We start from the raw sequence: 23,851 nt of genomic DNA, 5'->3' as shown, positions 1-23,851 counted from the left end.
GAAGTGTAAGTGGCTTTCAAATGCCTCCTTACTTTCTCTTTGGTGAAAACTCTCTTCCCTACTAGAATCTCTGCAGATCATTTTACCCTGGTTCTCAAGAACAACTGAGCCAATAATCTGGGATTAAGATACTGCCCTACTGCCTCAAATCTGCTGTCTAGCTTTTCACTGCCTGAGGAAGTACCTGATGCTTCCACAGGTTAAACAAATTCCATAACAATTCATGTGGTACTGCTAGTATACATAAGGCAAGGGACACAGTCTCTTTTCATAGCCAAAGTCACTTTAGAGAAATGACAAGGAGGAATAAAGTCCAAATGAAGAATATGTGGTGGTTTAACACACGTCTGCATTGAGGACACAGGGAGGGGGAAAGGTAAGATGGGACGAAGTGAGAGATTAGCATTGATATATATACACTACCAAATGTAAAAGGGATGGCTAGTGGGAAGCAGCCACATAGCACAGGGAGATCAGCTCGGTGCTTTGTGACCATCTAGAGGGGTGGGATAGGGAGGGTGGGAGGGAGGGGATATGGGGATATATATGTATAGGTATAGCTGATTCACTTTGTTATACAGCAGAAACTAACACGACATTGTAAAGCAATTATACTCCAATAAAGATGTTTAAAAAAGAAACAAAACATGTCTTCAAAATCTTTGACACTTCTCCCAGCACAAGGTGGAGCCTAATTCCCCTCACTAGAATATGGCCTGGTCTTACTGACTCTAACAAACAGGATGTAGTGAAAGTTATGCTGCATGATTTCCGAGGCTAGGTCATAAAAAGAAATACAGCTCTCACCTGGCCAGTGGGTTTTGAGACACTGAACCTTGGAACCTAGCCACCATGCTATGAGGAAACTATATGGAAAAACTTCATATAGGTCTTCTGGCAGACAGCTCCTGCCAAAGTCCCAGTCAACACTCTGATACCTGAGTGGGGAAGCCTTCAAAGTTGCCTCTAGCCCCAGCCACAACTGATGGCAAACACATGAGACCCTAAGCACCCTAGCTTAGCCTAGTCAACCCTCTGAACTGTGAGAGTTAACAATAATAAAAGATTGTTGTTTTATGCTTCTAAGTTTGGGGTTGTTTATTTGAAATAATAGGTAACCAGTTAAGAACCTAAGGCAGTTTCCTAACTGCACATGCACCCAGCACAATCATACCTATCCTTGCATACTTCAAATGGAAACCAAACAGTACCTGCATAAGAATTCTAAATTCTCAGAACCTAAGAGTTAGAAGAGCCCATAGGAGTCATATGCTCTGACAACGCATGCAAAAACATTCATTGCCGACTGGTTTTTTTGCTTAAGGATGTGTCCCCAATGCCCTAGGAGTCTCCATTAGCCCCCAGTGCACCAATGCTTACAGGCATTTAATCAAGTAATACCAGAAAACTTCCACTTACAGGGTGAGGTATATGTGTTATTAAGACTATTCACAGTATTTTGAGAAGTGAGATAAAATAATTTATTCAAAAGGTAAATACATAAAAAATTCTGTACTGGAGGAGATACAAAATATAGCCAGTCCAAGGTTCTATGTTTAAAAATGATGCAAAAAGACAGCTAAGGGATGAATTTGGAAACTGTTTTCTAAATAAAGCATTACAAAAGAAAGAAACACTGTACCTAGACTAGAGAAAAGGTCAAATTCTTAACATTTTTTTTTTTTTTTTTTTTTTGTCGTACGCGGGCCTCTCACTGTTGTGGCCTCTCCCATTGTGGAGCACAGGCTCCGGATGCGCAGGCCCAGTGGCCGTGGCTCACGGGCCCAGCCGCTCTGCGGCATGTGGGATCTTCCCAGACCGGGGCACGAACCCGCGTCCCCTGCATCGGCAGGCGGACTCTCAACTACTGCGCCACCAGGGAAGCCCAAATTCTTAACATTTTAATTTTCTTTCCCAATGCAATTGGTTGAATAATTGGACTTAACTGAAATTCACAAATATGTTAATTTATTATTTACTGGTTATTTAAAACTCTGGCAACAGCAAGCTATTTAGAAACAGAAACACACTCCTATTGTGATCTTACATTTATTGGCAAATATAATATGTATGTTGTAAGAATTAAAAGTATTTTACTGGCACAAGACATTATCAGAAAATTATTCCATGATTAGCTAATGCACATATTAATATAAGGTGACTGTTACCAACAGAACATTCACCAATTTGATTCTTGCAAGGCGTTACCTCAACACTTACTTACGGGAACTAAAATAAAGTGATGTTTACCTGGGAGATAGTTTGTAATAAAGTTATTTATTGAATAAATGAAAGCTTTCCTAGAAAAGATGATGGGTTTGGACTAGGTGATTTAAAACCCACCATGGAATCCAAAAAATTAACTGGCAAGCATGGAAACTAAATTTACAATCTCCTATTCATTAACATTATGCTTTAACTCCCTAAGCTATCCAATCATACTTTCTGAAAGAAAAAGGACTTTACAGTACTATCGTTTTAATGGGTGTTCATGAATTGCTCAGTACAGAAAAAATACATAAAATGAAGCAGAATGGATGGATAGCTGCTTGTATCATGGTTCAATGACTGGAACATCAAAAATGACTTAAGGAGGGCTTCCCTGGTGGCGCAGCGGTTGAGAGTCTGCCTGCCGATGCAGGGGACATGAGTTCGTGCCCCGGTCCGGGAAGATCCCACATGCTGCGGAGTGGCTAGGCCTGTGAGCCACGGCTGCTGAGCCTGTGCTCCGCAACGGGAGAGGCCACAACAGTGGGAGGTCCGTGTACCGCAAAAAAAAAAAGACTTAAGGAGACTAAGTAGTTACTTTAAATAACAAGCACTGTATGAAATAAAATGGCCACTAAAAGCATCTTAAACTGAGTAAAGTAGAGCTATGTGATTACTTATCTGATATTTTAGTGATAGCTTTCTTTATAGGAAAAGGCTAGAGAACACAACATAAAACCGTAAAACAGCAAAAAAAAAAAAAAAAAAAACAACCACACACAAAAAAACCAATAATCTTTCCATTTGGGCATATATTACTAAATTACTACTAAGTTATTACAGCTTTCCTTTTTGTTTCCCAATAGCCAAAAAATTCAAAGTTAGGTTTGGTATTCAATTCACATTTTATAGAAGACTCATCTCTTCTCCAAAACAGAGTTTTGGTTTAAAGGGTTTAAAGATAGCCCCAAGGCATAGAAATATCCTTACATAAATGAGGAAGGGAAAATATTCAAATTTAAAACTTGGGCTTCCCCGGTGGTGTAGTGGTTGAGAGTCCACCTGATGACACAGGGGACATGGGTTCGTGCCTCGGTCCGGGAAGATCCCACATGCCGCGGAGAGGCTGGGCCCGTGAGCCATGGCCGCTGAGCCTGCGAGTCCGGAGCCTGTGCTCCGCAACGGGAGAAGCCACAATCGTGAGAGGCCCGCGTACCGCAAAACAAAAAAACAAAACGAAACAAAACTTGAATTAAACTTGGAGCAGCTAAGAGGACTACCTGGATATGTAACTGGGGATTAAGAATTAGTGTTATAATAAATAGGTACCAAAAGAATATATGAAGGAAAATGCAATTAAATCCAATAATATAAGATTTTTAAATGTAAGGGAATTTATTAAAAGACTTAGAGAATAAACAGAAGAAAAAAGGAGAATTATTTGAAATAGTTCCAGACACCCTAGGAGAAACTAAAAGGAGCTTGTTGCTTGAGGAAAGTTAAGTCAACAGAAAAATCGGTAGAGCAGCGAATGGTTACTTAGGAAACATTTACAGTTATACTGAACTTAGAGCAATGGACTCTTTTACCAAATCCCTGAAAAGAGTGAGGCTGCTGCAAGAATGGTGTTGGTTAAATGTAATGAGATCACTTTTTAGAAAAAAATTCTGAAGTTTGTCTAAGAAATGCTAAATAATTCAAGAATTTGGACTAAAAGAGATACCAGCGAACCTGGGGCTGAAAAGGGTAGAATCAGGAAGGGACTGACAAAAGCATTATGCTGAATCAAGCTTTACTGATTGCTAAGCAAAGATATCCCTGAAACTTAGCAAAATGTCACCAAGATTATACACCCTGCTGTTCTTTCAAACTTTAGGAAACCTTTTTCAGACTTTAAATTACATGATACAGTAACAATAACATTGGATTTGGAGGCCAACCACCTGGAAATTCAGTTCTAGCTCTACTCCCTTTTGATTTGTATCATTTAAGGAATGGAGGGAAGGAAATTATAAAACCTTCTAAACTTTAGTTTCCTCCTGTATAAAAGGTAGTAATGTTTCCTGATTGGCCTAAATAAAAATTATTCTATAAATGTAGAGTGCTACAGATTGCAATTATTAGAGGACCACTGAACACGGATGCTGAAGAGAGAGCCTCCATCCTCAGAATACTATGCGTAGGGACTTCCCTGGTGGCACAGTAGTTAAAAATCCACCTGCCAACACAGGGGACATGGGTTTGATACCTGGTCCGGGAGGATCCCACATGTCGTGAAGCAACTAAGCACGTGCGCCACAACTACGGAGCCTGCACGCTAAAGCCCACGCACCTAGAGTCCGTGCTCCACAACAAGAGAAGCCACTGTAGTGAGAAGCCCGCGCACCACAACAAAGAGTAGCCCCCGCTTGCCGCAACTAGAAAAAGCCCATGCGCAGCAACGAAGACCCGAAACAGCCAAAAATAAATAAATAAATTTACTAAAAAACAAAGGAATACTATGTGTATGCATTTTGGGGGCCCGGGGGCAGCAATCTTCTTTGATCAACATGCAGTTTAGAAGGGATGTGCACACAGTGGCAAAAGAAAAAGGGACATTTATTACCAAGCCAGAGGGCACAAGTCCTTAGTGAGCATCAAGGCAATAGTCAGATTGTGTTCTCTCTGATTCCTGCTAAGGAGGATTGCATGGCAGAGATGGAGAATGGCAAAGAAAGTTAGAGGGCAAAGGGCAGTATGAGTACTTACAGCAAGAATTACTATGCTTTATTTCAGGCTTTCTAAAATTATAAGAACAGCTTAAGGATATAACAAGGAAATTGCATTAAGCAATCCTTGGATCAGATCCAACTAGGCACAGATAGTTCTGAGATGTCTTACAGCAACAGACTAAGAGGTGTGACTTAATCCCTTACTGGTAGTTGCTTTACATTTTACTCCCTGGGCATAAGCACAAAACAGACTGCCAACAAACACAGGAAAGGATGCTCAACATCACTAATCATTAGAAAAATGCAAATGAAAACTACAATGAGGTATCACCTCACATCAGTCAGAATGACCATCATCAAAAAATGTACAAACAATAAATGCTGGAGAGGGTGTGGAGAAAAGGGAACCCTCTTGCACTGTTGGTGGGAATGTAAATTGATACAGCCACTATGGAGAACAGTATGGAAGTTCCTTAAAAAACTACAAATTGAACTACCATACGACCCAGCAATCCCACCACTGGGCATACACCCTGAGAAAACCATAATTCAAACAGAGTCATGTACCACATTGTTCATTGCAGCTCTATTTACAATAGCCAGGACATGGAAGCAACCTAAGTGAAGTGTCCATCGACAGATGAATGGATAAAGAAGATGCGACACGTATGTACAATGGAATATTACTCAGCCATAAAAAGAAACAAAATTGAGTTATTTGTAGTGAGGTGGATGGTCCTAGAGTCTGTCATACAGAGTGAAGTAAGTCAGAAAGAGAAAAACAAATACCGTATGCTAGCACATATATATGGAATCTAAAAAAAAAAAAGACTAGAGGGAAAAGTTACTGAACAAAGAAAATGAGAATTGTTAATCAAGAAGTTTTTTTAAATTAAGCAATCTTTTTTTAGTTAGAAACCTAAAATTTAAGCAGCAAATCATATTCAAAGGAAAGTTTGTTCAACCATGGGATCTAAAAAAAAAAAATGGTTCTGATGAACCTAGGAGCAGGACAAGAATAAAGATGCAGACGTAGAGAATGGACTTGAGGACACGGGGAGGGGGAAGGGTAAGCTGGGACGAAGTCAGAGAGTGGCACTGACATATATACACTACCAAATTTAAAATAGATAATGGGAAGCAGCTGCACGGCACAGGGATATCAGCTAGGTGCTTTGTGACCACCTACAGGGGTGGGATAGGGAGGGTGGGAGGGAGACGCAAGAAGGAGGGGATATGGGGATATATGTATATGTACAGCTGATTCACTTTGTTATACAGCAGCAACTAACACAACAATGTAAAGCAATTATACTCCAATAAAGATGTTAAAAAAATTTTTTTTTAAATGTTAGATATTGGTCTCCCACCACTGCTGCCATCACTGTGTCCATGAGTGCCACAGGGCTCAGGTCTCCTGTAGTTTCAAAACAGACCATTTTGGCAGCAGAGGTGACATATCGAAAATAGGCTTGTGGATATCTAAGCTAAGAAGCGTTTGGGGAAAAAAAAGGTTTGAAGTCCTTTTAAGTGTTCTACCATGGAAAATGAGAAGATGAATGCTAAATGTATAAAACCTATCATCCAAAGCTAAATGGCAAACTTCATTTCCCATCCATTTGAATAAAACTGGCCTGCTACAATTAAGATTAATTTTGCATGGAAAAGGTAGCAAAGAAAATCACTTAATGATCTTCTAAGCCTTTAAATAAAATCCTTAATGATTCAATTTAAAGATGGCACCTCAGTTATAGGAAAACATGTTGGAGCTTGCTTTTTCACTAGGGACCTCTCAATACCCTCACTTTCTAGGGTTAATAGTAACTTACCCAAGGTTCTTTCTGAGTTTACTATAATTTTTATAAATAGGAAAAACCCTACTCCAAATATTTTATACTGAAAATAATGTCAGTGGGACCACACTGGCATATATTAAATATTTATTAAAAAGCAGAAAAAGGGGCCTGATAAATCATAAATACTGAAAAGGTAAATTTAAAAAAATTACCTTTTCCAATCATACAAACTTTCTATCTTGAATTTGACTGATAATCTGGAATGTTGAGAACTTATAGCTGAAATATAATATCTTCCTATTTTTAGTGTTTGCCAGAATTTGTTTAATGTCTGAATTGCACTTTACCACAAACTATTTCTCTCCTTTACTGTCTTCCTTACATATTGCTATTATTCTACTCTGTATTGTAAAAATGCCTCGTATGAATCATAAAACTTATAGAAAAGTTTGTATGTTAGCTTTCCAGAGTTAAATGAAAAATCCTTTTTGTTTCAATCTTTGTTATTAAAATATTCTTAAATATGTGAGTATACTTACATTTCAGTGTTTACTTATGCCAGGTGTTCAAATGCTTTATATATACTAACTCATCATTACAACAATTTTATAAAGTAGAGTACATTACTATCTCCATTTTATAAATTAGGAAACTGAGGCACAGAGACCTTATACAGCTAGTGATCTGGAGCCAGTTTTTAGTTTACTAAATAGCTTATATCAGCTTAATTTTTTGTGTATAATTAGTCCTTCTATCCAAAAAAGTAGAGAGCTGCAGATTGCTCTTAACCAGTGTTTCCTAAACTGTTTCTTCAAGCCTCAAAAAAGAGACTAAACTGACCTATAGCTGATAACCTTTAGGTTCTTAAATCTTTTACTGCGAAATGGATAGAACTAATTGAGTTACATTTTTTAGTTAAACAAAATATAAAGGGTATGAGTATCTCTTGTTACAATAAAAATCAGCTCTATAACACGAAAGGGAATTTTACATGCAATACATATACAATTGATGTTTGGTAATTTTAATGTACTTGATCTTTCAGACAGTGTCATTTCAAAGAGGAAAAAGAAAATGACTCGGTTGAGCAGAAAGGCCAAGCCTTGGACTGGATACTGATATGCATGTACTGACACCTTGGGAAGCTGGGAAAGACACCCTGCTCTTTTCCTGTATCTGTTGATGGGCACTGAGAGCAGACTCTTTTCCTTTAATTTTAAGTGAATTTCATCTGAATCATATATAGAAAAAAGGAGATGAAAATTACATAGAAACCAGAGTTCCAATCTAGTTCTTTGATTTTTGTTCATGTTCCACACATTTAAATTAAAACAAACAAACAAACACTCAGAAATCAGCAAATTACCTCGAATGCAGCTCTGTGCTGCCATTATTATATTTGCTTCCTCTTTCCCAGACACCAAAGTCAGGCACACGGTAAACTCTTTCCACACAAAATACAAGGTTCTGAATAAAAGAGACCTAAAAGAAAAGAGACAGAACATAAGGACACGTAAAATAACAGGACCTTTAGATATTGATAAGAACAATCAGATATTTGAAAATTTGGAATTGAAATTCAAAATGTATTTGCCTACCAACACTTTTTTAACATGCTGAAATTTTTGTGATTATTTCATTACTATGAATACACTCTTATATCTGGTTTTTCTAATATAAAGCCTAAAGTGAAAACCTAATATAAACAATACAGAAATAAAATTTAAATGCTGTCAATGTTCCAACTATAATTCTTCAATGATGTATCTATCAACATTACTGTTCATGAGGGCTGTGCATCTTAAGAAGAAAAATATAAAGCACTGTTTTATACTAGATAATATTTGGAATCTAAAATGTCAAATGTTAAAGAAGTCTAACACTTTGGAGATAAAAAGGTATTTTTCAGTTCTAAAATGAGTCAGTCTCATGGTAGATCAACCTAGAGTCTTGAGTTTATTACTCATGGAATCTGATCTTCCTCCTGCCTTTTCTATAGCTATAGGTACCCACTTTTATACACTCAAAGCTTACAGTTGGAGATGGGCCCAACCAATAGGCCAGGAATCACAGCTTTCATGTAAAGAAAAGCAAAGATTATGGTCAATTCTTACTTAATAAAAGTTTATTCATTTTAATAAAAACAATATCTTATGAGGGTTACTGGTCCTAATTACAGGGTTTTTAATTTAGTCATTATGTTTGGTTCAATATTGCATATTGAATATGTGCATCTTGTCTACCCTTTGTCTCGCTATCCCTCTAAAGTGGCAATACATATTCCCCAACCAACACCTAATTAATTTTATGTATATATTCTTAATAATGACACATAATAACACTAAAAACCAAGGTAAAGTTCCACCAGTAGACTAGAAACTTTGAGAAATTATAGAAAAAGAGAAAGCAGTAGGAAAGAATTGGTTGAGAAATCAGAGCAGAGGAAAACACTGCCTCTTAAAATGATTCTTCCTTGTTCTCTAGGGTCTCTAGAAAGTCTCTAAGCCCAGAGTTATTAACAAATACATTGATTAAGAGTTGACCAGGAAGCACTCTACATACATTCTCTCACAAATGATGGATGGCTGAGGCAGTTGAATCCCTGACCTTTTCATTCTCAATCCCAACATAGAGATATCTGCCCTCAGAGCCAAGAACAGCTCACGCATTTCAGTGAAGGAAAAAGCAATTAGGGTGTTGGGGCCTCACAGAAATATAACAGAGCATTCTAGGTTTTCATAAAACACAAACCTATCCTGTCACTTCTCCACCTGAGTGGAGCAGTACACACCTCCAGTAAACTTTTTTTTACTTCAAATATTGGGGGGGGTCTTCCCAGCTTTCCCAATTTCTTGTTACCTTACCTATTTCTCTAAGGAAAACCTGCCCAGGTTTTAATTTCATAAAACCTGATGTCTTCAGCTTTTCCATGGTCTTTAGAGTTATTTAGATTCTATAAAACTTACAGGAAATAATACTTGTCAGGTCTCCAAGTTAAAAGATTTGAAACCAGCTAAATCCTTCTTCCTCTTATGACAAACTTCTTAAGTATACAGTCCATATATTTGCTTCTTCCCCCTCTTAGGAGGACTTTAGGACCAGGGCTGGGGGCCAAGTGAGGCAGTCTGCTCAGGCTGCATGAATGGTGTAATAGTTGGCAAAGAAAGCATTTTTGGCTAATAAGCCCCGTAAGCAAAACTAAAATACCACTTACATTCCAGTTCTTCAAAAAAGGAGTTTAGAAATTGCCATTCCACTTCATCCTAACAAATAAAAAGCTTTTTAACTCTTCTTGGATCCATGAGAGAGGGGAGGACACAAGAGCAAACTGCTGTCCCAAGACTGAGAGACCCACAGGCAAAACAGGCAGTTATGGTTCCCTAGAGCATAGACTCATCAGCAGAAACCACCTGGGGAATCAGTGCTGGGGTAGTAAAACCTGAACTGTAACTGACAATTGCTAGAGGCTCACTTAAAAACTCTTGAAAGTTAAAAACTCCAGGGTGACCCAGTCATAATGGGGTCCCGACAGTATTGTGAGATCTACCTCCAAGAGCTCAGTCAGGTTCCCACAGAAAATAATCCTAGGAAAATCCCTTGTGACTTCCAGCAAGGAGAGGGAAAAAGTAACCATTTTGAAATACATTGAAACATTCTGTTTTTCTTAAGAAGGTCTCCCCTTAGGGGAAACTAGTTAATCAAAGCCAGACCTGCTGGGCTATTTTCAGAGCCTAACTGACTCGGGAAGGGAAATACCCAATTCCAGCCAGCTCTAACCTCCCACACCGGGAACTGAAATCTTCAATTGAGCCTACCAGAGCCATCCTGTCCTACCTAAGGGGAGAGAAAAAAACTGAATACATTTATGAAGTTCACAGTCCAGAGGCACAGGCTAACTAACAGACTGGAACCTAACCGTAGATTATAGAAGGCTAACTAAAAGACTGCCTAGGTCCATGAGCTGATCACGCCCTCTTTGAACCGTTCCTATAAAACTCCTCACTACCTCCTCCAGGTAGGTACACACAGTTTTGAGGGCATTAGGCCGCTGTGGCCCCCTTTGCCTGGCAAAGCAATAAAGCTATTCTTTTCTACTTCACCCAATAAATAAATAAATACTGCCTAATCATAGCAAAATAATAGCAACAATGTATTGACAACTGAGTATGTATGTTTATGACTATATCTTATATGTGTATATGTTTATGTATGCTTATATATAAATAAAATAAATGACAGCAAAGATACAAGGGATAAGATGAAGGAATTAGGATTATTTTGTTATTATAAAGTACTCACACTATGTGTGAAGTAGTATAGTGTTATTTGAAAGTGTACTTATTTGTTGTAAATGTATATTGCAAACTCCAGGGCAACAAGTAAAAAAAGGAAAAAAATGAAATGTAAATGATATGCTAAAAAAGGAGAGAAAACAGAATCATATAAAAAACTCAATTAGAGCAAAGGGAAAAAAAGAGTGGAAGACAAACTATAAGGGTAACAAATAGAAAACAGTAACCAATACAGCAGATAGTAATCCAACTATATGAATAATCACTTTGAATGTCAACATTCCAAATGCACCTATTAAAAGAGATTGTTAGAGTGGATCAAAAACCATGACCTAACTATATGTTGTCTATAACAAACCCACTTTCACTATAAAGACACATATAGATTTCAAGTAAATAAATGGAGAAAAATATACTACGTTAACACTAATCACAGACAAGAAAGCTGAAATAGCTATTTAATTTCAGACTTCAGAGGAAGACTTCAGAGCAGACTTCAAAGGAAGGAAAGTTATTAGGGATAAAGAAGGGCATTATATAATAATAAAGGAGTTGATTCTCTAAGAAGACATAACAATCTTTAACATGTATATGCCTAACAACATCAAATTGTGAGGGAAAAAAGCAACAGAATTGGAAAGAGAAACAGATGAATTCTCTATCAGTTTAAGACTTCAACACCTCTCTGTAAGAAACAGATCCAGCAGGCAGAAAATCAGTAAGGATAAAGTTGAACTCAACGACATCATCAATCAACTGGATATAAAGGATATTCACAGACTATTTCACTGCAGAACAGCATAATATATGTTCTTCTCAAGCTTACATGGAACACTCACAAATACAGACCACATTCTGGGTGAAAACCACACCTTAACAAATGTAAAAAGATATAAATCATACATGTCTGCTCTCAGTCCACAAACGATTAAACTAGAAATCAATAACAGAAAGACACCTGGGAAATCCCCAAACATGAAGATTAAACAACATAATACTAATGCTGTATGGGTCAAAAAAAAAATGAAATGAAACAACTTTTCAAAATTTTAGGGATGCAGTGAAAGCAGTGTAAGAGGGAAATTTATAGCATTGAATGCATATATTAAAAAAGAAGAGATCCAAAATCAATATTCTAAGTTTCTACTTTAGAAAACTAGAAAAAGAGCAAGTTAAATCCAAAGTAAGAATAAGTAAAGAAATAATAAGAATTAGAACAGAAACCAATGAAATTGAAAACAGGAAATTAAGAGACAAAAATCAATGAAACCGAAAGCTGGTTCTTTGAAAATAAAATAAATAAGCTTCTAGCTATGCTAACTAAGGAAAAAAGAGAGGACACAAATTACTATTAACATAAACAAAAGAGGGGACATCACTACATTTCCCATGGCAATTAAGAGTAAAGGAATACAAGAGTAACTCTATGTCCATAAATTTGATAACCCAGATGAAACAGACCAATTCCTTGAGAGCCACAATACAACAAAACCAACAAAAAAAAAAGAAACAGATAATCTGAATAGACCTGTGTCTATTAAAGAAATTGAATCAATAATTATGACCTTCCAAAACAGAAAGCATCAGTTCTAGATGGGTTCACTGGTGAATTATACCAAACATCTAAGGAAGAAATTTTATCAATTCTCTACAATCTCCTTCAAAGGATAAAAGCAGAGGAAATACTTCCTAACCCATTCTGTGAGGCCAGCAATACCTTAACACCCAAACCAGACAAAGACATTATAAGAAAACTACAGACCAATATCTCTCATGAACATAGATGCAAAAATCCTCAACAAAATATTTGCAAATTGTGCTTCCCTGGTGGCGCCATGGTTGAGAATTCACCTGCCAATGCAGGGGACACGGGTTCAAGCCCTGGTCCGGGAAGATCCCACATGCCGCAGAGCAACTAAGTCTGTGTGCCACAACTACTGAGCCTGCACTCTAGAGCCTGCAAGCCACAACTACTGAGCCCATGTGCCCTAACTACTGAGCCCAGGCTCCACAACAAGAGAAGCCACCGCAAGGAGACGCCCGGGCACTGCAACGAAGAGTAGCCCCTGCTCACCACAACTAGAGAAAGCCCGCATGCAGCAACGAAGATCCAACACAGCCAAAAATAAATAAATTTATAAAAAATATATATATTTGAAAATTGAATCCAAAAATGTATAAAAACGAATTATACCACACCAAGTAGAATTTATCTCAGGCATGCCAAGCTGATTCAACATTAGAAAATCTATTACTGTAATATATCACAACAAAAGACTAAAAAGAAAAATCACATGATCATTTCAACAGATGAAGAAAATTATTTGACAAAATCCAATACTGATTCATGATCAAAAACTCTTGGTAAACTAGGAATAGAGGGGAACTTTCTCAACTTGAAATGGACTATCTACAAAATATATACAACTAAAATCATATTTAATGGTGAGAAACTCAATGCTTCCTCTCTAAGATCAGGTACAAGGCAAGCATGTTCCTTCTTGCCACTCCTTTTCAAGACCATACTGGAAGTCCTTGCTAATTTAATGGGGCAAGGAAAGGAAATAAAAGGTATTCAGATTGGGAAGGAAAACATGAAACTGTCTTTGGTGGCAGATGACGTGATCATCTATGCAGAAAGTCCAAAACAATCAACAAAAAGCCCTGGAACTAATAACCAAATATAACAAGTTGCAGGATGCAAGTTTAATATATAAAAGTCAATTATGGGCTTCCCTGGTGGTGCAGTGGTTGGGAGTCCGCCTGCCGATGCAGGGGACGCGGGTTCGTGCCCCGATCTGGGAGGATCCTGCATGCCACGGAGCGGCTAAGCCCGTGAGCCATGGCTGTTGAGCCTGTGTGTCTGAAGCCTGTGCTCCGCGGTGGGAGGGGCCACAACAGTGAGAGGCCCGCGTACCACACACACACACACACAAAAGTCAATTACATTCCTATATATCAACAATGAGCAAGTGGAATCTAAAATTAACATCCTCAAAAATGAAACAGGTATAAATCTAAGGAAATATATATAAGATCTATATGAGGAAAACTACAAAACTAATTAATGTCATCAAAGAAGGACTAAATAAATGGAGAGAGATTTCATGTTCGTGAATAGGAAGACTCAATGTTGTCAAGCTATCAATTCTTCCCAAATTGATCTATATATTCAATACAATCCCAACCAAAGTACCAGCAAGTTATTTTATGGATATTGACAAACTGATTCTAAAGTTTTTACAGAGAGGCAAAAGACCCAGAATAGTCAACCCAATTTTGAAGAACTAAGTTGGAGATATCACATTACCCAATTTCAAGATTTACTATAACGCTATCTATTCAACACAGTGTGGCACTGGCAAAAAAATAAACAAAGAGATCAAAGGAACAGAAAAGAGAGCCCAGAAATAGAACCCCATAAGTATAGTCAACTGATCTTTAACAAAGGAGCAAAGGTAAAACAATGCAGAAAAGACAGTCTCTTCAACAAATGGTGCTGGAACAAATGGACATCCTCATTAAAACAAAACAATGAATATAGAGACAGAACTTATATCCTTTACAAAAATTAACTCAAAATGGATCATTGACCTAAATGTAAAAGCAAAACTATAACTCCTAGAAGACAACACAGGAGAAAATCTAGATGACCTTGGGTATAGTCATGCCTTTTTAGATAAAATGTCAAGGAAACAATTTATGAAAGAAATAACTGATAATCTGGACTTCAATACAATTAAAAACTTGTGCTCTGTGAAAAATAATGTCAAGAGATTGAGAAAACAAGCCACAGATTGGGAGAAAATGTTTACAAAAGACACACCTGATAAAGCACTTTTATCCAAAATATACAAAGAACACTTAAAACTCAACGAAAGAAAACAATCTGACTAACAAAAATTAATTAACATTCTACGTTTGCAACGCATATTTACAATTCTCTGATTCTGGTATTCTAGCCCTTGAATACTTATAACCCATACCTTTGTTTTATACCCAATTATGAAATATATCCATTTGGATTTTCCATTAAACACCATGTTCTAAATTCTTCCACCATTTGTAAGTACTTCTCAATTCTGTTTTTCACCGTAATACCACTGGTTTTCTATGCTCTAGGTCTAGAAACACATCTGTGGCTACTGTGTTTTCTTTATCCCCAATATCATTCTGACACCAAGGTCTGCTATTTTTCACACAATTTTTATTGTCAGAAAGGTTCTGTGAATCTTGACACAGTATCCCAATTCTCATGTCTAACATTCAAACCCTCCATCATCTTCCCACCCTAAGCCTGTGTGCCTGTATGTACTCCACAGTCTGACAGGAAGCGTAGATTCCAATTGGGCTTGGTCTTGCTCATTTCAACTGAAACACTTTTCTATGAACCCTCCTTTAGTCCCAGTTCAAATCTCCCCTACTTGGTGAAAACTCTGACTTCTTTCTCCTAACTCAAACTGCACTAGACCACAGTTAATTTTTCTTTGTTTAATGTGTTTTTCCCCTCCACCTCTAATTAGTATTCAGGTCTACCATCTCTTACTTACAATGTGAAAATCCCACAAATTCTGAAACTCGTTTTTTCTTAGCTCATTTGTCAGCAAAACCCATAACTGACATCAGATTATCTGCCTTATTTATTGCACTTTATGTGAATATGCATATGTCAATATAAAAATATTAAGGGGCTATGTATGCGGTTTTGCCCTAAACCCTGCTGGGGTTATAACATAAATAAGGTGTCTTATCACCTTTTCAAAACACACAAAACAATTTGATATCTAAAACTTATTTGGTCCCAAAGGTTTCGTCTTCTTTTTTAAAAAATAAATTTATTTATTTATTTTTGGCTGCGTTGGGTCTTCATTGCTGCGCACGGGCTCTCTCTACTTGCGGCGAGAAGGGGCTACTTTTTGTTGCGGTGCGTGGGCTTCTCATTGCAGTGGCTTCTCTTGTTGCAGAGCACAGGCTCTAGGTGCGCGTGCTTCAGTAGTTGTGGCGCACGGGCTCAGTTGCTCCGCGGCATGTGGGATCTTCCCGAACCAGGGATTGAACCCAGGTCCCCTGCATTGGCAGGCTGATTCTTAACCACTGAGCCAGAAGGAAAGTCCTAATTTCTTCTTATCATTATTGTTTCTTTATTATTTAGCTACACTTCTAAATAGGTTTTACTTATGTGTATTAAAAAGGCACAACTGGATGAATGTATAAGATTATGAACTACTAAAGGGCAGGACTACATGTACCAATTTCACAGCACCCTCAGTGCAGTTCAGTGATGACTTTGGTGTTTAGTATATGATACAATTGTTCTCCCTGCATGCATCACAGGAGAAAAATAATAAGTATATAATATACCTGCTCTATGATGGAATTCTCATTGTATATACCATCTCAATAATGAAAGCTTTATGCTCCAACTGTGGCCACATTTCAAAATCTGTTAGCACATGGGTCTGTCTGTGTGTTTGTTCAAGCATTATTGCCTATGAAAGAAATGTTTCTCAACCTTGTCATATAAATTATTTTCAAATTTCCTAGTAAGAATAAAAAAATGGTACTTATCTTTTGGAAAGCATCAAGAACTCTACTGAGGTTGGACAAATAAAAATAACAAAATATAATAAACGTATTTTTTTACTTTTAAAAGGATGGGTTACAAAAAGCAATGATATGAAAAAGACATAATAATTCTGAGAAAATCTGCAAATGCTATTTTATTTTCATTGTTACTAAAATTTCTGAAAGTTACAACTTTTTATTTCAGATCACCTGAAATATAGCCTTCAGAGGAGTAAAGTTTTATAACCTGTTACATATTTTGTTCATTTTTAAAGTGCTTTGCATTGAAAATATATAGACTTTTTGCCTGAGTATACAAAATCCAGTATCTGGCTATATGAATTTAGTAATCCATTTTATACAACTAAAAATAAGTTTGAAAAAGTAAAAGAAGAAAGATATTCTCAGAGATGAAATTTAGTACTGGAGAATTTGGGGAAATCATACCTCATCAGTGTTGTAGATAATCTGGAGTCCTGAGGAAATCATTTCCACAAGGTAAAGGAGATAGAGTGACACTGCATTTATCTGAAAACAAACATTATAATAGGTTAAAGGAAACAACAAAAATACTATGTTATGAAATTAAATGTAAAAGCTAAAATTACAAGTCTTTTGCTCTAGTAGTGGCATATAAAAACTATTTCCTTTTCTATGAAAAATAAAGGAGCTGTGGATTTAGTTCATAATAAAATCTCAGCTTTGTATGTAAAACTCTAAAATCCTCAAATTCATTGTGATGGTTATTAACAGCTGATTAGGGACTATTTTTACAACATTTGCTTTCTAAGATTTATTTTTAAACTCTAGATCTAAGTACTTCTACTTTGAAACAGTTTTGCCCCACAGGCAGCTATGTAATGTCAATCCAACTCAAATGTATGTAAATGAAAAAACTGTTTGGCAATTAACACATCAGGACTATGCCAGTACACCATAAACAATAGGCAGTGCATCTTGTATTCAGAGAATACAGAACTTATGTAAGCAACTGCGGGAACACAGTAATCAATAATTTAAAATCTATTTATGAACAAATGAGTTTTTTTCTCTTAGTTTATTAGTTTATTAAAGATAAACATTATATGATCTAAACAAAACAAAGACAATAATGTCCACTTTAACCAAAAATAAAGATTCGCATAGAATTCTGAATAGGATGTGTAAATTTTCTAGAGAAAACAAGCAGTGAAAGATAAATACTACAACATTGACAAACCATGAAAACATTATGCTAAATGAAAGAAACCAGTCACATAAGACCATATGTTGTATGATTCCATTTATATGAAATGTACAAAATAGGCTTATTCACAGAGACAGAAAGTAGACTGGTAATTGCCTAGGGTTGGGGTCTTTGACAGAGATGGGGAGTGACTGCTAATAGGTACAGGATTTCTTTATGGGGTGATGAAGATGTTCTGAAACTGACTGTGATGTTGGCTGCACAACTTTGTGAATATGTTAAAAACCTCTGAGTTATATACTTTACATACGTGAACTGTATATTATGTGAATTATATCTCAATAAAGCTGTTATGTAATAAACAAACAAATAAATAAATGGGAAGCAGTGAAAATTTTTCATTTAGCCAGGAAACTGCTAACTTGAGTTAAAAACAAAGAGAAGGCAAGAGGTAATTTTCTCCCCATATAACTCTAACCCAAAAGATTATTACCCAATAACAGCCTTGGTACCTCGTGCCTTCCTTGACTCTCCTCCAGTCCCTTCTGAATAATTGACAGAAAGCTGGGGCAGAAAATTATTTGTGCCCTAGATGCCTTGGACAAAGCAGCTCTGTGCTGCCAGGGCCTACCAGTGGGGGTAGCTCTCTCAGGAACCAGAACTATCGTGAACATCTCCTGATTTCCCAGCACTCAAAGTCCAGTGTGTGTCGGGGGTCTTCTCAAGGTCCAAGTGGGCCACATAAAGAGACAGAGTATTCCAGTTTTTAGGTATTTTAGATCAACATCAACTCTTGAGGGACTTTTCTTAGAACACAGTAGGGAAGAGTTTCATCCCATTGCCAAGGTCACCCAAATATTTTCTTAGAGCACTGCCACTTGCCTGTCAGAAATGACCTCAAAGAAATGTCATTACTATTGACAGCCACTTACAACAACACCTCAAAGAGATCACTGCTCTGACTTTCAGGAGGCTTCTGTGAGAAAATAACAGTAAGTGATAAATTGTACAGGAACTACCAAATAACAGGTTGACCAGCATTTATTTGAAAGCTACCGTGTGCCAGGCACTGAGCTTAAATTCTGAGCTACAAAAATAAATGAGCCACTATCTTCTGAAAACCCTATGTCAACAGTAAACATATTTGTCAAAGCAAAAGGTACAGAAAACCTAATTAGGTGATAATTACAAGGAGAAGGTTGAGCAGCTACATATTCATGTAACACTAAATCTCCAAGGAACAGGTTACAAATAAGTGTAAGAGTTTCTGCTGCCTAGAAATGGGGACACAACTTTCTGTGGAGGAGTCATACTAAAATAAGACATTTCAGATCTCTAGAGAGAGAGGAACTATACAAAGGAGATACTCTTATTTTAGTAAGGAATATATGAATAATAAGTATTCTATCCTAAAGACTGCAGAACCAAATGATGAACAGGAAGAAGATCCATTAAAGATAAACAGCATATATAATATTTGTATCCTAGAAACAAGGCAATAGGGTGTCCTGCTAAAAAGAGTACACAGATGTGAGAGAAAAAGTGAAAACAAAACAAAGTCTTATGGTGTATTCTTAGCATATAACATTTATATACAAAATTTAATATAGTATGTAAGATAAAATTTATAGACTCCATAAATGCCTTTGGAATTACATTCTAGTGGTATGTTTTTAGCTTTATTGAAGGTTGATACATCAAAAATGAATTGTCATGTAACAAAACCTTCTGATTTGCTGTTATATTACTGCTAATTGTCTTTTATTCCCTAGTTCCTAAATATTGAAATTCCTCTAAATTTGGTAATAAGAACAAGCTTTTGTCACTGAAAGAGATGTAGGATTCCTTCTTCTAGATGGTAATAATATTACAATCTATCCACCTGCCCTTTTTGCTTTTGGACCAAGAACTCAGTCAAATTTAATGTTTAATCACAATACCTAATTCAGTCCTGATGGGATTTCTTCATTTCATGGCTGATTTTCTACTACTGTTTTGAACAATCTATGAAATCTATTTTTTAAAAATTGTAAATAGCCTCAAATCTTCTATGATGTAGAGTATAAATGGAGAAGAAAATTTGTAATCTACTCTTTTTACCTGAAGATGACCATATTCCTCATAGGAGAGAATCTCATCTCCTGTATGTACATTGAAAACAGAGTGAAGACATGTTGTCGGGCGTGGATCCTGCTTAAACTGCTGGACCTAGAATCAAGTATAAAATTTGAATAATGCTACTAATTCACATTCTCATCCAAGATCAGAGATTATAAATTATTTTTCAAGACATTTTTTAATGGGGAAAGCAACAGCTTATAGACAGAGGATAGAAAAAAGCAGAAATGTTATTACTTTTTCTAAAGAAACAAAACCCTACTCATAACTAGCAATTTAACAGTTAACACAATTGTTAAATACTTAATTGATATTTCACAAACATAGCAACTCAAGTGTAATAGGGAGCTTATTAATGTAGTAGCATTGGCTTTTGTAATGTTTTGCATCTTATTTTAGTGTCAAATAATGGTTTACTCTGTGGGACAGGATTTCAGGGATTGTATCCCACTGTACTGCTATTTGGAAATGCTTACATGACACTCAGTGAAAGAATGCTTCAGGCGACATTCTAATTCAGTAAGTGTTCAAAACTTCAAATGCTTTTTTTTTCTCCAAGGATCACAAACTGTAACCCATGCTCTTGTCAACATGTTTTCATTTCTTTTGCCACACATACTCTCATTACTAAGGCACCAATTCCAAGCGAATATAGGCCATACCTTTACTTATTAACTAAACAAAAAATTTAACCATTTTACAATACTAAGTAATTACTAAATGACAAAAAGACAAACTCCAAGGACAAACAGATATTAATTCAATTCGGCAAACATTTACTAACCAGTTATATGCCAAGTATGCCAAGTACTAGTTCCTGGAAGTATGAGATGAATAGGAACAGAGAATGAATAGAATGACACATAGTTCTATGTAAGGCAATGACTTTCTTCTCTCTTTGATGGTATCTGGGTATTCATGATCTTGTCTTGTTTCACTTGGCTAAGGAACAACACAGAACCATATTCTCTTCTCTACCTTCAAATTTCTTCTCCATCCTTAAAGTCTTATCTCAAAAAAACCCACAAAACCTTCTTTTATAAAGTCCCCTCTGAACCCCAACTAAAATTCCTTCCTCTGGACTCCTACCTACATCAGGGTGCTTATCCCTCAATTGTTTCTCCAGTCTTTTATTTTTATTAGTTGTCTGTATGTCCCACTATCTTACACGCTTCAAGAAGTCACACTATCCAATATGGTAGCCACTAGCTACATGTGACTAATTAAATTAAATTACAATTATATAAAATTTAGAAATTCAGTCCTTCAGTTACACTGACCTCATATCAAGTGTTCAACAGCCACATGTGACTAGAGTGACTTCTGTAACTGTTCAACACAGTAACAGAGAACACTTAGATCATCACAGAAAATTTATTTGACAGTACTGTGCTAGAGGGCTAACACACCTTTGCACCCCCAAGAGCTCTGCACAAACAAATAAGCTCTCCCTATGGTTGAAATCAACAAAATGAAAGTTAGGACCTATCAAAAGATAATCAGAAATGAGAGAGTGAAGGTAAAGGTAGGGATGTACACCCTCTATGTAGTGACCAAGCTATCCAGTGTTAACTCAGAGAAGGTGAGAAGGCTACCCCTTCTCAGTATCTGAAACTGCTGGCAATAGTCTTAGACCAGCGGTCCCCAACCAGGGACCGGTTTCATGGAAGACAATTTTTCCACTGACCCACTGGTGGGGGGGTGGGGGGTTGATAGTTCAGGTGGTAATGAGACTGATGGGGAGCGGCAGATGAAGCTTCAATCACTTGCCCACTGCTCACCTCCTACCGTACTGCCCAGTTCCTAACAGGCCGCAGACTGGTACCCATCCACGGGCCAGGGGCTGGGGACTCCTGTCTTAGACTACACAAATAGAAATCAATGTGGTCACTACTTTCACAGTACCATGACTATTATCTCAAAGTGTTGAACATTATTCTGGGCTCATAGACAAAAATGTGATTAAATTAAAACAAAATACATTTTGTACACTTGAAAAGGATCTAGATGGATAAGGTTTTCTTAGTTTAATAAAGTGATTGCTGCAATTGACAAGGCAGTGTTTGTCATTTGTCTTCAAGACAAACAAGTATCCAGCATGAGAATTTATATCCATTCGATCACTGTGTCAGGGGAAAAGCAACTACTAAATGATTAAAGATGCTCAAGTGGGGAATTATATAATTATGCTTTGAGTCTTAAAGCTGTTAAAGACGAATAATTTAAAATTTCAGAAAAAATAAAAGACCCAAACTCTATAAGCTTTGACAATTAATGGGGCATACTGTATGTAAAATATAGACAGAAAGTACTCTTGAAAGCAGTCAAAATCAAGAGGACATCAATTACTATTGTATGATATTTGGCAAGTAAAAATAAAGAATAATTAAAACTTTCTAGATTAAAAAAAATCTAGAATAATGATTTTTCTTCTTGTATTTTATTTAGACTTTTCCTGAAAACTTTAATCATTGTGAATAAGCAGTTTATCATTCCAGAAAAGGTACTGAGTATGCTGTCATCCATTCTTAATTTATAGACTTAAAATATGCACTTAGGTGGGAAAAATCATCTCATAAGGGAATCCTGGAAAAATAAACTTTATAAAAGTTTAATGATTTCTCATGAATTAGAAACTACTTGGTAGCATTTTAAACAAATAAATTTTTGAAGGAGGTAGAGACAGCAACATTCATAGCCTATTGTAAAGCAAACCCCTGCCTGCTGAACTACTAACTGCAGACTGAATCGATTTTAAAATGTGAATGCTTCTCCTTAAGAAGTGTTAATAAAAATAGGTATATGAACATTTAAAGGTAAAAAATGACCTAATGTTAATAAGTAGAAATTAATACAAGCAGCAAGCCAATAATAGAAATCAGATTGCTCTACATTCTTCAAATCAAGGAAAACTCTATTTACTCAAATTCATAATAAATTAAAATATCTCCTTTAGGTAGTATTATTAGAAAATATGCCAGGAAGCATGCTTTACAATGAGAAGCAACAAAAGTGGAGAGCCTTAGACTTTCGAAGTCATGATTTTACTTCAGAAGATGAGCCTTAAGGTCAAAGAGCACATGAACACTACAAATATGTTTTACTTTAGTTTTAAGTGTGAAGGCTAAAAGATATAATTTCGTATTTAAAAATATGGTACTTGGGGGTGGGGTGGTGGGATGAATTGGGATATTGGGATTGACATATATACACTAATGTGTATAAAATAGACAACTAGTAAGAACCTGCTGCAAAAAATAAAATAAAATTCAAAAAAAAAAATAAAATGCAATTAAAAAAATAAAAATATGGTAACAGTCTCTACTGCTATGGAGTCATTAAGGAAATGGTGAGCACCAATAAGAGGTGAAGGTATGGTGGGACACACTGAGCTGGGTGCATGGTTCATTCCAACTGAGTCGTATGTGAATTACAGTAATATCCTCAATGCCTACTCTAAAGGTTATGGGACTCAAGAAAGATTATAACAATGAAAATGTTTTAAAATTTGTAAAACCCTACATTTTGTAGTATGCAGAAATACCTAATCCTAATGTGACCTACAGCTTCTTACAACTCACACTTAGTTTAATGGTCTACCATCATACCTACATAAGGCAAAAAATGATAATCCTTTGTAATTTAAGGAATTCAATACAGCTTAAGTCACATTCAAGTGTATTCAAAAGAAAACATAATTGTGAATACTGGTTAGGAAAGTTGAATAATATTTAGAAAAGGACATTAACAATTGGTTAAACAAGTCACAAAGAAAAAAATTTATATTACATCATTTTCTTCCTTTTGATAAACAATTATAATTTAAGTCCGTCGGCCTGGTTAGCAAACACACGAAATTCATGGCTCTTACAATGTTTCCTTGAGAGAAAAGTTGAATTCATAGATATAAAGCGTTCATGAAATGTTAAATGTGAAATAAACAGTAAACTTCTCACATAAGAAAAAATAACTTAA

General features: G+C 36.3%; 1 protein-coding gene across 7 annotated transcripts in view; it reads right to left on the bottom strand.

Moving 5' to 3' along the window:
- The window catches only part of PHKB (phosphorylase kinase regulatory subunit beta), a 198,475-nt gene that overhangs the window by 122,548 nt on the left and 52,076 nt on the right, over window positions 1-23,851 (bottom strand). For all 7 annotated transcript variants that reach the window (XM_059045655.2, XM_059045656.2, XM_067018200.1 and 4 more), the window contains 3 exons: window positions 19,859-19,966; window positions 17,020-17,100; window positions 8,082-8,197 (listed from right to left, as the gene is read on the bottom strand). In XM_059045655.2, the coding sequence (XP_058901638.1) occupies window positions 8,082-8,197; window positions 17,020-17,100; window positions 19,859-19,966 (305 nt within the window). The remainder of the gene's footprint in view (window positions 1-8,081; window positions 8,198-17,019; window positions 17,101-19,858; window positions 19,967-23,851) is intronic.

The sequence above is a fragment of the Kogia breviceps genome, chromosome 18 (genome assembly GCF_026419965.1).
Source record: "Kogia breviceps isolate mKogBre1 chromosome 18, mKogBre1 haplotype 1, whole genome shotgun sequence".
Lineage (NCBI taxonomy): Eukaryota > Metazoa > Chordata > Mammalia > Artiodactyla > Physeteridae > Kogia > Kogia breviceps.
The sequence above is the reverse complement of the archived record's forward strand: the minus strand, read 5'-3'. Positions and strand labels throughout refer to the sequence as shown.